The 16,597-nt window shown below is 38.3% G+C and overlaps 1 protein-coding gene across 1 annotated transcript; it reads left to right on the forward strand.

Annotated features, from left to right (window-relative positions):
- The first annotated feature begins 5,233 nt into the window (after positions 1-5,233).
- On the forward strand, positions 5,234-5,546 carry LOC118858426 (40S ribosomal protein S21-like). The gene has a single exon (XM_036768931.1). It carries the CDS (start codon positions 5,255-5,257, stop codon positions 5,504-5,506), a length of 252 nt encoding a protein of 83 aa, XP_036624826.1. The 5' UTR covers positions 5,234-5,254; the 3' UTR covers positions 5,507-5,546.
- Positions 5,547-16,597: the final 11,051 nt, after the last annotated feature.

A 16,597-nucleotide genomic window follows, 5' to 3' on the forward strand; every position in this document is an offset into this window, starting at 1 on the left:
TTTAGTACAGTCCAGTGACTCAGACCGGAGTTTAGAATGCAACAAGGTACTCATGAATTTTCCTCATAAATTGCAATAAAAACAACTTTATCAGTGACAAGGTTAAATATACATATACATAAATATACATATATATATACATATACATAAAATTCCTAATGAAACTCAAATAAAAAAATGATTCTCTGTATCCTTACTCACTATAGCAATTAGGAACAGTCAGGAAGGCATCTTTTAATCGAGTCTTCTTGTACAAAATTACTAATATGGAAATCTTTTACCTGATTGCACATATATAATCTATATCAGATTGCTTACCATCTCAGGAAAGAGGGCAGGATAGAATATAGAACTCAAAACTTGGAAAAATGTTAAAAAAATAATTTTAACATATAAAGAAAAAGAGAGCATAAACAAAATTTCTCCACCGGTTCTGATGCAAAAGAGGAGAGGCTTTAACTGTCTAGTATTGTTTTCTCTGGGTCCAATACTACTTGGCTAAAACCATGCCCAGGAATCAGTATAAAATAAAAATTGTGTGTTCTTGTTCCTTAAGGCTCTCTCACATATCAGCCATACTACCAACAACTTGGCCCCATGGGAGCAGTTTCCAGGACCCCTATTCCTGGCTTAACAACCACTGACATCCAGTTGCATGTACCTCTCTCATAGCAGAGTCATCAGATAACTGGAGAAAATGGTGTTCCTCAAGAGTTCTGTTCTTTTAGACAAGGGCTCATTTGACTAGAGGGCAGCTGGGTGGCTTACTAGATAAAATGCAGGGGCTGGAGTCAGGAAGACTCATCTTACTGAGTCCAAATCTCACCTCAGACACTTAGTAGCTGTGTGTTCCTGGGCAAATCACTTAACTCTGCCTCAGTTTCCTCATCTCTCATGAGCTAGAAAAGAAGGAAATGACAAACCACTCCAGTGTTTTTGCCAACAAAACCCAAAAAGGGTCAGGGAGAGTTGGACAAGGCTGAAAATGACCAAACAACAACAACATTTGTCTAGTAGAAGATACAAAGTATTGGGGCTGGGATTGAAGGTCTCAGACTCTGGTAAAGTCAGAAGCTGTTTATGAAGGGTAGTAAAGGCATAAGGGCTTAGGAGAGTATGATCTTGAATTTAACAATGGAAGCCTCCTGGGCTTTACCTATTTTATTAGAGAGATCATCTTGTAATATCTAACTATAGAAGAGAAGTAATGTTATAACTCTAAAGCAGACCTGCACAATTTGGCAGTAGGTAGGGGCCAAAATAGGCTAAACTTATTTGGGCAGCAGGTAGGTTTTTAGGGGCTCACTTTCCAAGTAATGGTACAATTAGTGATTAAACTATTTTGCAAATAAACCATATTTTTTTAAAAAGGAAAGTTTCAGTTAATATCAATTACATCTTGTACTTGAGATTTTTATTAATCATGAAATCGCATTAATGTTAAAAAAAATTACTTTGCTAAGCATAATCCAGAAACTGCAATTGGCAAATACTTCTTTATGAAGTCACCTTCAATAAAAGACTTCCCAGCAGCAGCAGTTTCTTTAGAAATATGAAAGCTAACCTTACTAGCCACCTCATTTTCTGAGTCTACTTTCTTGAAGAACTCTTGTTCCCCACTGAGATTTTTTCAGCAATTTGTTATTCATTGGTATCCAATTTGCTTAAGTCAGAATATTTTGATTCTAAATGGAAACAAAGATTGTATTCTTTTGGAGTGGCTATTACTTCTTGGCAAACAAGGCACAATACATTGTCTCTCGTGTAAGTAAACAAGTATCTATTTGTCCACTCTGTTTTCACTCCTGTCTTGACTCAACCCCCTATTTGTCCACTCTGGACTAAACAGTTTATGTTCTGATTCAATTTTTGTTTCTTTTTATTAATAGTATTTTACAAAGTCACCTGTATTGTTAGATACATGCAGCTGCTTTAACTATTTTCAGGATCAGATTGCAGTTTAATGAACACGCTCACACCAGATTGGAATCAGTATAACATTTATGCTCCACACAAGGACAGTATAAAGCAGGATTAAAGAAATATAGGAATATACATATAAATATAAAACCTAGCAGAATAATAGACTTATTTACATACATCACCAAATGGGGGAACAACTACATCTGAGTCATACAGCTGGGGAATCTGGGTTCAGAGGCCCTATTGGGAAAACGTCCTGGGCAGAGCGGCTTCCCCACAGGTGAGCTCCGAAGAGTAGGGGGATTTCTCCAGGTTATATCCAGTTGTAGACAAAAAAGGCATTGGGCCAATTAATCGGCTTGTCACCAGAGCCTTACGTGTTTCAGAGTAACTAATCACACTGGATGTGCTGTAGCTCTTGACTGGGCCAGTGTCCACAGGAGCAAAGCATCCATGATTGATATGGCAAAATGTCTGCATTCAAAAGGACACAGGATGGATTCCGTTTGTTTCTAGAAGGGCAGTCAACACTTCCAGGAAGAGGAATCAGCCAAGGGCAGGTTGAACTTTCAGTCCTGGGAACCAGTGCAAGGTGATTTTAGTCCTGGGAACTCAGCCCCTGTTCCAAGGAGAAAGAGCAACATATGTATTGTCAACCTGTAAATTTGGCTAAAGAGGGCAAACAGACTAGGTGAAATAAAATTCGTATAGATTTATTCCCTTTAAAGCTAACTTGTACATGATCATGGGCTTCTGATTAACTTGAACGAGAGAGAGAAAGTTTAAGTAACAATTCAGCAGCAGTTTATGATTTCCATATCAAAGGAAAGCAAGTTCTTAGGTAAACAACGCAATTGACAAGGTAGGGTCACTTAGAGATGCAAATGTCCCTAGCCCACAGCTCTAGCTGCCAGACTTTGTCACCACAGACAAAAGAGATAACTCCTGGTCTTTGAAGTTGCTGACACAGGAAAAGGGGAATTTTTAGCAAAGAGCAGAAGTAGTTTGGAGGCTTTACATATTATTGGGGTTCAAATAATCTGAAAGTACTGACATTTCCTCCTTTTGGTCAAAGGTGAGCTTAGGCAACACCTTTTAGACCAAGAGAGGTAATGACTGTCCTTCAGAGAATGGGAAAGGAAGTTCTAAAAATTTCTCCTTTGTTGACCAGGGAGACGAGTTAAGCTCTGTGTCTGGAGTGGGCCCCTCAGGCAGAGGAAAAAACAACCATGGACAGTATTATTTTGTTAACTTAGGCAGTAGAACATTTGTGGGCCAAAGTCAGCCCTAGTCAGACCCTTAATAACAGGAGAAAACAATAATGCAATTGTCCCTTTAAGATGCAAGGGTTTCTTCCCATACAGCTGTCTGGCAGGGGGCATCATCAGTGAAGTCCTCTGATCCTTGGCATTTGTTCCAGCCCTCTCTCCAGCACAGCATTTCAGCGTTTTCTTTTTCATTTCTTCTTGTAGGAACCAGCTGTGGAAAATATTATACTATTTTATATCATTTCTGATTTCAAGTAGACCCAGAGCCTGATTTAATGAGTAACTGGATGAAGATCCAGGACCTGGGCTTCTTTGTTCTCTCTAAAAGTTTGCTCAGTCAATACCCTTACCTCTGTCAACAAGGCCAGATCATTAAGGACATTACCCTAACCCCAAGAGAGATTACCTTGCTTAATATTCTACAGGTATATACTATGTTATGGAATGTAATGAGACACAGAGACGCTGGGCTGTAGTTTCAACTGACTTGTCAATATCCTTTACAACTCTATTCCATTAAGGAAAATCCTCTTCTTGTATCATGGTTAAACATACCTGGGGGTCATAAAAATGAGGTCATACAGGCTTCCTAGCTCTGCTAAAATAACATACATAAGTTCTCATTGCTTTGTTCAGGCAGCCAGAGTTTATACTCTGACTCCTTGTATGTACAAGTAAGCTAGCTCTGCTATGCTTTAAGGGAAAATAATAAACAACATGGATTTTTTGATCACCTAGCTCTGTTGTTTCCTTCAACCAAATTTTCAGGTTTAACACAGCTTTCTTTCAATTCTCCTACAAAAACAACCGTAGCACAGTTTTAAGTTATCATTTCTAATCCTAATACCCTGATCATTTTTACAAATTCAAAATTGGAACTTTGACTATTTGTCATGTTTATGAAATTCACATCAGAACCCAGTTTCTTATACTTTACATTAACCCATTATTAATTTTCCCACCATGAGGATAAGATTTCACTATGAAATTAACAACAGGCTCCAGTACATACATAAATACATTAAATAACCAATTTTTAACACAGTACATATAAAAATCTTAACCTTTTAGTCATGCCATGTTTCTTTGATGGCATTTACAAAATAAACCACAATCCATACTTCTTTTAACATTATTAATTGTAACAAAGCTTTAGACGGGCATGATATTAACAAAATAATATTCTTACAAGTCCTTGACCCAATTGTATTCATGCCATTGCCAAGAATTAAAGGACCCTAATTTATACAGGAACACTAGTTTCAGTCCCATAGCAACCTAAGATGTTCCATAATCAATTATTTTAATAGATTTGTTACTGTACTTACAAAACCTTCTGATTATAGAAATTTACCACTAAGAGATTAGGGACTTAGAGTAAGGGGACTACATTTCCCTAGTTTCCTGTCAACTCCAGGCAGAAATTGTGTCAAACTGCAAGCTGCATTGAGCCAGTCTTAGTCTGCCAGGTTTTAGTTAAGGCCATCAGGTCAAGAGGTTCCCACCTCAGCACATGCTGAACAGTTGCCCTCTCAACTTTACCATAAAATCATACCTGAAGTTCATGCCTGCCCCCTCCACAGGGCTGCTGGTGTCTTGGGTCAACTCTCCTGGAGTTAGACTCAGAAAAACAGTTAACAGTCCCATTAAGTCTTTGAATAGCAAGTTCCAATAATCAGTTTAAGATATGACTATAATCTCACATTGCTTAAAGAACATCCTTAAGGCTAGCTTTAAATAGCTTGCATGTATCTCAGAAATTGGACCATATAAATATGATAGGCAAAATGTTTCTGATTTAATTCCAACAATTAGTTGCGCAATTTGTATTAATACCTAATTGTTCTTACATCACTTTGAAACATTTAAGGACCTTATTCCACATAGATACAAGGTAACTTTAAATCCCAGCCTTAGTCTATGGGATAACGATTCAACCTTACATTTGTATCTTTATTTCACAGACTTCTTTTTCCTTTGTCCAAATTATTCCCATTAATATTTAGAAATGCTTTTCCTCTTCCACCGCTTTCGCTTTTGCACTCGGTACCACAGCCTCCGACATGCAGAACGACGCCGGAGAGTTCGTGGATCTGTACGTGCCGCGGAAATGCTCTGCGAGCAACAGGATCATCGGGGCCAAGGACCACGCATCCATCCAGATGAACGTGGCTGAGGTTGACAAGGTTACAGGCAGATTCAATGGCCAGTTTAAAACCTATGCAATTTGTGGAGCAATTCGTAGAATGGGGGAATCTGATGACTCTATTCTCCGACTGTCAAAAAATGATGGTATTGTTTCAAAGAACTTCTAATTGAAGAAACCTTGTGAAAAATGTCTTAATAAATCAGAAAAACAAAAAAATATTTAGAAATATTATATTTCATATGACTATACTAGAGTACCAATTTACCCAATCATTTCATTATTCCCAGATAATTCTTACTCAATATAACTTAGTACAATCATTTAAATTTGGTTTTCCATTTTTGAAACTTCAGAGAATTTCAGTTTATATATATGTCACCTAAATCTTATTCTTGGTATAAGAATCTTTTAAAATGTGAAGGTCCAACCATAACCGAACTCATCTATTTTTAAAATTACCAGATAAATACTTTAATAAAGGAGAAATAATTTTACTTTTACCACCATCTTATACAATCTTTGTGCAAAAAATCCAAATTTAAGATCTATTTACCAAAGCATAATAAATTTTTGGAAACCAATCATATACATCTGTATATAATTTCTTAGAGGAATCATCTGATCCTGTTACTTTTCTCAAAATTTTGCCTTCCTATTGAATTAGACACCTATCACATATCTTTGTCTTATTACTTTGTCTAATCATTTCGTCTAATCATTTCCTCCCTTTGGAGGATGTCATCTCTATATTTATTATTTTTATTTGTCCATGAACATAGGTTAAAATGTAAGCTATTCATTCTTGCATTCCATTATAGTGACTCAGAGATGTTCCAATATCCATTTATTACCTAATAGATTGAGCATTGTGCTTATAAAACTTCTTGATAATATAAATTTGCTCTGAAAGAAAAGAGGGACAACGTCATATATCCTAAAAGAACGAGAGAAATTCCTTCACTCTTTTTGATTCCAGGCATGAGTTACATCGGATAGCCAATCATACAGTTGCTATGCTGAAAGCAGGGCTTAGGAGCAATAGGTGGGGACTTTTGCTTTTCAGAAAGGAAATAGCAGAATTGGGAAACAGAGTCAAGAAGATCCTACCTAGGCCGTGCCCAAGGTCGTCTTCAAAACTTTTTCCGAGGCACAGACATCCCTTTAGAAATTACTATTGGCTTTATGACACCCATCCCTGTAATCAGAGCTTAAAACGATATTAAATTGTAGTCCCATAAAATCTTAAATAGCAAATAAATATCTGTTGTTGTCCTTCAGATAGGGCCATCCCAAATTTGATTGAACATTAATTCAAATCGAGTTTCACAACTTTTCTGTCTTTTAAAATACTTTCTCAGACTCTCTCAACATAACAACTATGAAGGGGACAGGAAGGGCTTGATGACCCCCATTTATCCCCAAACCTGCTTATCTGCCTTAAACAAAAGAGGTTCTTGACTTTGATCTTACTACTGAATAGATACATATTGTTGTTTCTCAACCTTTTTTATTCTTCCCCAGTTACATGCATCCTGGAGGAAAGAGACACTTCAGGCATTGAATCTCTTACATATGCTTAGGCATATGTAAAATTCTGAGCAGGCCTTCTAAAATTACACAAGAGTTTTTTTTTCTTCAAAACATCCCTTCTAAAAGTATTTTCCCCTTCTTTAAAAACAGTTTAAAATTTATCCTGATGTTAAGAGGAATACTCACTAGACTTTTCTGAAGAAAATTATTTGGAAAGTTTTAAAATGATATGTGTCTCTCTCCTCTTCCTAAAAGCAAAAACCTTTCCTTAGTTAAAAAGGGGTTGTAATGGGGAGGACGCCTGGTTTCTATAAATTACATGCCCAATTAAATTAGCCTTATCAAAATAACAAAGTTTACCAGGACTTTAAAAACTTTTTCCATAGGAATTTCTATACACAGAAAACTTTACACAAGATTGATAAGAATTCATGGCTAGATAGTGCCAAAGGTCCTTGGTTCAGTTAACAACTTCAATTTCTTAATTAAGTACAATTCTTAGTCTAACAACATCTAGATTATAAGAGGAATTATTTTCCTAACATAAGTAATGCAACATTAACCAAATTACACAATACAAGGAAATTTAGAAATATAAGCACACCATAAGCAATTATCATGTATTTAAAACTTGAAACAGAACTAATTAATTACCGATCAGGAGATCATGACTTAGTTGGATGAACAAATCAAATCTGGATTCATAATCTCCAGTGGTAACATTTTAATTTCTCAGGCCCAATACTCTTATCACTGTAAAAGAAGAGATTATTATCTATAAAATCACATTTTTTAAACAGTTTACAATGTATCCTGAATTGACAGATACTACAAGAGGACCCAACAAGGCCTTTGTATAAATACTTGAATTATAGCAAAAACAATTTTAACTGAACTTCCCTTTAAATAAAGACAAAACTTGGAAGTTTATAATTTCTTAAGCTATCGGCTTCTTAACCTATTAATATTTAGACTATAGAAATGTGATAATGTCCTAGACATGTATGTAAAATTTGGAACTAGCTATTATCAGTTTAAGCAAAATGCATTTCTAAACCAAATATGACAGTTTAAAAAATCATCAAATTTTCATCACATCCTTTAAAAGAACTCAATTCACATATATCAAAATCAGATTAAAGTTGCTATGATGTCATTTCTATCACATAATGGTGTTCTATAATTTCACATTCTAAGAGAATTTTAGAAATGCAATATAATTTTAGAAATACAGAAACAATAAACTTCAGATGACATCAGTTGCATTTCCAGATTATCACATATAGAAATTATTCAACTTATTACTTTCGGTATTCAAAAACCACTTCAAAAGTTAACAATTACATTAATTTAGAGAGAGGTAATAATAATGTTATGTCCAACATATACCAGATGTTATGTTAAGTATTTTACAATCATTATATCATTTTGATCCTGTAACAACCATCATTATTATTTTCCCTTTACAAATCAGGAAATGGGTCAAACAGAGATAAAATACAGTTTTGCAACCGGAGCAGAGAAGTATGAAGTTTACCTAAAGCAGAGGCTGGTATCCCAGTGGTGACAATTCTTAGAGGCAGAGCTTAGGAAATGCTAACCACAGTCCCCAACTATCTACCTCACCCTTCCCCCACAACTGCAGAATTTACTGAGCCTAGGGTGGTTTGCAGCTGCTGAGGACAGAGTGGGTGAAATGTATAGGACCTGCGTGACATTTTTGAGCTTTGCCAGAAAGGATCAGCTACAAAGTGCCCAGGGGCACAGGACTGTCAGAGCTATTGCCAGTATGTGAATTGCTGAGCCTCCCCTCCTTTTGCCAGATGGGGAAGGGTGATTTAAATTTTCCAGCATTCTCTTAATCTGACCTCGGTTGAGAGATTAACAAGAACCCTTGTGGCTGTTTAAAAATTCCCACACTGAGACACCCTCTTAACTCTGGGGAAGGAGTGGGGAATGAGTGATCAGGATTAGAAGGGGGGTGTTTTAGCACGAGTGAGAGTTCCTGGATTGATTTATAGTCTCAGGAGTTCTCTCTCCCAAAATTCCAACTAATCAGTTTCCTAACTTTTTACTGACTAATCTCAGAATCTGCTAAACAGTTTTAGCTCTATTTCCGTAGTAATTCCGTGTTGGCCAGACCAGAAATTACAAGGAAAAGAGTCTTTGTTTCCCTAGCGGCAGTCTTAGAAATCTCTGGCTGCTTGAGTTTCAAATTTTACAAGGTAATAGACTAATTTCACAGCACACACATTCACACGCTGTATTAGGAGGGCAGAGTTTATAATCTCGAAGAGGATCATATACATGTCTGAAAGGTTCGGAACCACCGGATACAAGAAACTCTCAAAGTAGAAGGCAGAAGAATCAAAACATATATTTAGGCTCCACAGTAACCAACCCATGAACCAGCAACCCCATTTTGATATATTGATCAAAAGCTTCCAGGCCCAATAAGTACGCCTCGAAAGAGTAACCAGGAGGCTACAGAGAAGCATGATTGCGTAAAGCAAAATCATGCTTCCCCCTCTACGGTAAAAAGATTACCCACTGGCCTCAAGTCCTTGTTCAGCTTCCTCCCGTAGGTCAGCTCTGCCACTGGCAGCTCCTGCTTCGGCTGTGGCTGTGGCTATAGCAGCCTCTGGCTCCAACGGAAGCTGTTTTTAACCATCAGGCTTCTGCAGGGGGGGGGGGGGGGGGTAAGGTACGCTGGGGAAAGCACAGGTTCTTTCGATCAGCTTAAGCAAGGTGAAGGGGTTGACCAGGAAAGCACAGGTTCTTTCCATCAGCTTAAGCAAGGTGAAGGGGTTGACCAGGAAAGCACAGGTTCTTTCCATCAACTTAAGCAAGGTGAAGGGGTTGACCGGGAAAGCACAGGTTCTTTCCATCAGCTGAAGCAAGGGAAGCAAGGTGAAGGGGCCGACAAGCTTACTCCAGTCCAACATACAAACAGCATTTAGTTCAGGGGAAAAAGCCAAACTAGTCAAGGGCACTTGTTGACTAAGTGCTAAGGAGCCCATTTTTGGTTGCCAACACACTCGCATACTGACAGACATTGACAATTTAACAGAACAAATACAGACTGAGCTCAGAATTTAACAACAGAGAGAGAATTATGTGATACCTGAGTAGCCAGCTATTGCTAGAAAAACCCTGCCCCCAGCCACTAACTGCAAACCTCAGTCTGCATAAGAAAAAAACAGACTGAGTTCCTGCCGTTTGGCGAGTGTCTTGGGCCCCTAAGACATTTCCAAGGAATGTAAGCTAATTACCAGGATGGAAGCCTTGGCCCTAGACATTATCTTGAATTATATGACTTTTACCATATCTTGAGCCTTCCTAGCTTCAAGAGTTATGGCAAAAGTTGGAGACAGAGATCCTGGGTTGTAATTCCAATTGACACTTTGTCAGCTATCTGATATGTTGTATTTACAATCTATTTAGGAGGTTCCTCTTATTGTATCATGGTCATAAAAAGTGAAATAACACAGGCTTGCTGAGTCTGCAAAATAACATATGTAAACTTCAAGAGATAATTAAGCACTGAATCCTGTATTGTCTATATAAACTACCCTCTCACTTAAAACGTGGTCATTTGATTTGGGATAATTTCCCCTAATGACCGCCGGCTAATAAACTTCTCCGTTCAAAACTTATACTCTGTGGCGTGTCTCACTCGCTTCTGGTATAACAATTAGAGGCTTTTATGAATTGGCTATTAGCACCTCTATGGTCTTTGGGGGAAGCCTTGGCATCCCTGATGTTTCTGACTCTCCATAACCTACACCCAGAGTGTAGCTGTCCTCAAAAACAAAGCCCTTGGGAAGGGGAGGGGTGCGGAAAGGGGAGAAGGAAGAGGACTAGGGCAGGTAAGGGAAAGGCGAGGACTAGGATAAGGTGCATTTTATCCTCCCCTGAATCAGAGCCTTTACGGGAAGGTGAGGGAGTAAGGACAAAGTGCATTCATCGCCCCCTGAATCAGAGCCCTTAAGGGAAAGGAGGCAGGAATAGGGCAGAAGGCAAAAACAGAGCCCTTAAGGAAAAGGGTAGGGGGAGATGCTGAAGAAGCTTTGTGAGCCTTAAGGGTCTCACTCAGCTGTCTCAGCAAACCCAAGGTGAAAAACATTCCCATCCCTGGGTAGATTCTTTGTTGGCCTTTAAACTTAATTTGGTTTTAAGATAAAGTAACTTTGACTGGTCCAAAAGAGCCCGATTGCGGCCAACATAACCTGGGGCTATCTCTAGTTAACTGACACTACCCCTGATTGACCCATAGCTAACTTTCCTAGATCGATCCTTATTTCCAGGGGATCTATGTGCGTTTTACCACAGACCTGCATTTTTACCGCAGATTTGATCCCTGCCCCCAGAGCTAGCTTAAAGGGAATTTCGGACTTCAACCAAACTTGTGGGAGTCCTTTTTGGAAGCTGGGAATAGGGACAGCTTACCCCGACCTTGTCAAGGCCAAAATTCCAGGAAAAATGAATCCTGTGGCTCCTGAAGCGTTGGCAAGGTTGGGCTGCAGTTCTTTGTCCCATTCCATCATTTCCATCTGCAGGTCACGGCACCATAACTGTCAACCTGTAAGTTTGGTTAAAGGAGGCAAACAGACTAGGTGAAATAAAATTCATATAGACTTATTCCCTTTAAAGCTAACTTGTACATGATCATGGAATCAGAAGCAAACTTCTGATTAACTTGAACGAGATAGAGAGTGTAGGTTTAAGTAACAATTCAGCAGCAATTTATGATCTCCATATCAAAAAAAGCAAGTTCTTAGGTAAACAAGGCAATTGACCTAGAGATGCAAATGTCTCTAGCCCACAGCTCTGGCTGCCAGACTTTGTGTCACCACAGACGAGAGGGATACTCCTGGTCTTTGAAGTTGCTGACACAGGAAAAGGGGGATTTTTAGCATAGAGCAGAAGCAGTTTGGAGGCTTTAAATACTATCGGGGTTCAAATAATCTGAAAGTACTAACAGTATTCACGTAGGCCTGTAAATGTACAGGGAAGGCTTTAATATTTCATTAACCCTTCATCACCCCCAAAACTTTAATGTTAGAACCAAAAGAATCTCCATAGCAACTGCTTACATACAAAGAAATACTGAATGGAGTGTCTGACCTTGGAGAGAGCACCAGACTCTCCTGTAACTTGGAGGGTGGCTATGTAGTGAGGGGGGGAGGAAACCTTTGTGTTGTTGCTGCTCATCGCACCTATAAGATCACAAGAACCTAGACAGAGAAATTACTAGACAACATGCTTTAGTTCTTCCAGGGATAAAAGCAGTTCTGGGCCTCACTAAAAAGAGGCATGCTTATGAACAACTTAATAAGTGGGCTGGATTTTTTTTTCTGTCTCTTCTGACCTTTGCAAATCCCAAAGTCAGAGACTCTACTCTCAGCATCTAGGAGAGTGACCAAAAGGTCAAAGATCCAGGCCTCTTTCTTGGGCACCATATGACCTTAGGGAGGGAAAGTCCTATGGACAATCCTTCCCCTTACAGAATTATTCTTTTACCAAAAGCTATGAGTGAAGGTCATGGGAAATAAGTAAATTGAGGTACTGGAAAATTAGGGGATTTGAGAGAATGCCTATAAGTATGCTGAAGTTCCTTTGTAGGAGAATAAGAATTGGATTAGACAGACAGTGAGCCAGGGGCTTGAATTCATTGAGGAAGTAAAGAAAGGAAAGTGTTATGGTGGTCAGTAGATAACAGTTACCAGAATTTTGATTGGGTGACTCCAATGAAATGCCTGAAGAGGAACCATTTGGAGTAGGGAAGGAGAGGACATGGCTTTGGCCTCAACGTAGGTCACCTTTCCACCTATGCTTGACTGGAGGAGGATCTTTTCAAGGTTTAAAAAGGTATAGAGTTTTGGATTTCCCACTTTCTCATCAGTGTTCTAGAGGCATTCTCATATTAAGTGACAGCAGTGTCTGCACTGGAAGCCAAGGCAAGATTGGAAGTACAATCATGGCTCCACAAGGAACCCAGCAAAAGAAGCTACACTGTGTCCAGGGGGAGCTTCTTAAGTACCTTCACAAAGGCATACTGCCTCTGGGAACCTTGAAGTAGGGTTCTAAAGGAAAAAAGACCACGGTCTCCTAGCATTGGGGGCCATCACCAGCTGTCCTGGCCTATGTCTTGCCACTGGACTCTGAATGACTCTGGGGAAGAGAGAGTGAGGTTGATGACTTTGCACAGCCCTGCCTCACTTAAATCCAATTCACTTGCAAGTCAACTCATCCTTCTGATGTCATTGGTCCTCTTTGAGAAGAAGGATGAACAACAACAAGTATTCTAAAGGGACATTTTTCTCCTATTAGAATGTAAGTACTTCTTCATTTGGTGCCTTCCGGTTGCTCAGATGTATTTACCTTTCTAGCTTTCTCTAGTCTCCTTTCAAAGATTCTACCCAATGCAACCAAACTGTGCATACTAGGTCTGTATCTCAAAGAGACCATTAATAAAGGGAAAAGGACCTATACGTGCAAAAATATTTATAGCAGCCCTTTGCATGGTGGCAAAATACTGGAAATTGAGGGGATGCCCATCAACTGGGGAATGGCTGAACAAGCTGTGGTATATGAATATAATGGAACACTGTTGTGCAATAAGAAATGATGAACAGGCAGATTTCAGAAAAACATGGAAAGACTTGTACGAACTGATGCAAAGTAAAATGAGCAGAACCAGGAAAACATATACAATATCAGCAACATGGTATGATGATCAACTATGAGTGACTCAGTTCTTCTCAGCAAGATAATGATCCAAGACAAGTACAGAGGACTCAAAAAGGAAAATGCTATCCATATCCAGATAAAGAACTGATAGACTCTGAATGCAGGTTGAAATATACTTTTTTCACTAATTTTTTTTCTTTTTTGTGTTTTTTTTCCTTTTGATCTGTTTCTTCTTTTACAGCTATGACTAATATGGAAATATATTTACATAATAGCACATGTACAACCTATATAAAATTGCCTACCATTTTTTGGAAGAGGGGAGGGGAGGGAAGGAGGGAGGGAGAAAAATTTGGAACTCAAAAATCTTGTAAAAATGAATGCTAAAAATTGTCTTGATATGTAATTGGGAAAAAATAAAATATTATTTAAAAAGGAGGGGAAATATTCTACCTACTCTCATGATTTGATCAAGAAGATTTCTGTTAAAGATCTGTTCTCCCCCGGTTGGATTATAATTGGTTTTTCAATGTATTGTTCTCAGTTGTAAGCTTTTTTTTTGCCTTTTGGAATATTATATCTCAAGATTTTCTGTTCTTTATTAATTATGGAATTACCTTGTGTGATCCTAACTGTGATTCCTTGGTACTTGAACTCTTTCTTTCTGGATGCTTGAAATATTTTTCCCCCTGTTGACTTGGAAACTCTAGTTTTGGTTATGCCATTCCTGAGTGTCTTCTGCTTGAGGTTTCTTTTAGGAAATGGTTTGTGGATTCCTTTTATTTTCACTTTGCTATCTGGTTCTAATACAGATGAGAAATTTTCTTTTGTGATTTCTTGAATGAATAAATGAATGAAAAAGCATTCATTAAGTGCTTACTATGTGCCAAGCATTTTGCTAAAGGCTAGAGATTCAAATACAAAGGGGAAGGCAAGGAGAATGAAAGGGAATAAGTGTTTATATATATACATATATATATATATATATATATATATATATATATATATATAGCACCTACTATGTGCCAGGCACATAGGTGCCATTATTTTCCCCATTTTATAGTTAGGGAAACTGAGACAAACAGACTTGTCCAGGGGTAACCCAGCTAGTAATTGTCTGATTTTGGATTTGAAGTCAGGTCTTCTTGACCCTAGACCAAACCCTCTACTCACTGTGGCACCTAGGTGCTTCCATACAAGGAAGACAGTCCTTGTGCTCAAAAAGCTTATATTCTAATAAGGAAAGACTACACATATAGGGAAACAATGGCCAGTTAGGAATGTTATGGATCGGGAAGTCAGGACAAATGGTGTTGGGAGTTCTAGAGGCAGCTGGATGGAGCAATGGCTAGAGCACTGGACCTGGAGACTTACTAGCTGGGTAACCATGGACAGGTTTAATCTCTATCTGTCTCAATTTCCTCAACTGTAAAATGGTTGTACTATCAGTACCTATCTCCCAGAATTTCTGAGTTCAAATGAGATAATATTTGTAAAGCACATTAGAAAATTGATTAATACGTGCTTACCAAGGATGGTAGTGTTAAATTGATTACTGTTCTCAAAGGTAGAAATGCAGATGGCCAGGAAGTGGAGCTGTAGACCTGAGACTAAGCAAGATAGGGTAAATTAAATATTCGTCAATCAAGGTCACAGCCATTGGACTTTTCATTTCTGGATTTTTCATTTCTGGAGATGCAATCTGGAAAGTCCTATGGTCCCGGCAAGATGAGCTTATAAAAGTATTAGACTCGATCAATGACCAAAAATTGGACATACTATTTGTGGAACTGAAGTGTATCAATCTTAACATTCTCAGGGTGTTCAGGCCAGGATAAGTGAAATAACTTCATAACCAGCGATATCTGAACTGAACTGTCATTTGATTCCTCCACTTTTATAGGTTAGTCTTGCCAGAAGCACATTCTCACTGCAAACAATTGCAAAAATCTAAGGGGCTCCTTTCCCAGTTCTGGGACAGATGGCAATGTCCAGGGGTCAGGGAGGTCAGGGGAACATACTTGGACAATGTCCTTATTTGTCCATATAGTATCTTGTATCTAGGGTAGGAAATACAAATTCATTGGTTCATTGGCTTTTCATTTATTCAGTGTAGTCAGAATTTTGGGCGTTGTACAATTTGGAATTAATTGGCAAACCTAGCCAGACTAATACAGGGTGATGTAATTTCCAACAATATTACATTACTTCAATGTATATTACTGATCATATGTTAGTTCTATGCTAAGATTGGCAGGATAGCTTTAGTCATATCTGGCTGCATTTAATAAGAAATTTTCAGGGGTGGTTATATCAAATGCAAAATAGGATTTTTTATGTTAACCTAGACTTTATGTCTAGTCCCAGAAAAAGAAGTCATAATCTTTTGGGGGTGTTATTTAGAGGCTCTGGTTCTGAAGTAACCTCAGGGTCAACCTTTTAACAAAATAAAACAAGACAGACGGAGGTTAAAATAAATGGGAAAGACAGCTCACAATTCTCCCTGGGGAGGCAAATAAAATTGTTGACAATCCTGGTTTAGTCATGGAGGCAAAGGCAACAAAACCATTGTTTCAACGGGATGTTTTGTCATCTTCTACTGATGTGCTCGTAAGTTGTTTTTGATAAGAAGACCAATATGCCTTGTTGTTTAGGGGTCCTCAAAGTTGACCCTGACTCCTGAAGACCTGAATTCATCCTGGAGGACCTGGAATAAAATTCCAGAAAATCTCTAAAACAAAGCTTTGGTATGGATCATGTCTAGGATCTCCCCACACGTGAGTAACAAAGGTATTTGATATACTGTATGAATAACAGGTGTAGTGCAGTTTTTTGTTTGTTTAGATTTCTTTCACTTCAGAAAATATATAACATACATTTTAAAAAGGCATGGCAAAATATAGGAAGCATAAAACATTCAGATAGTCTTTTATACTTATTATAATCCCTCTGGAAGGTAAAGACCTTTTGTGCTACTATTTAATTAGTCTCTAGGTCTTTTCTTTCCCTGGGACAGGGCTGAATTGCTGACCCA

This window comes from Trichosurus vulpecula, chromosome 7 (genome assembly GCF_011100635.1).
Source record: "Trichosurus vulpecula isolate mTriVul1 chromosome 7, mTriVul1.pri, whole genome shotgun sequence".
Taxonomy (NCBI): domain Eukaryota; kingdom Metazoa; phylum Chordata; class Mammalia; order Diprotodontia; family Phalangeridae; genus Trichosurus; species Trichosurus vulpecula.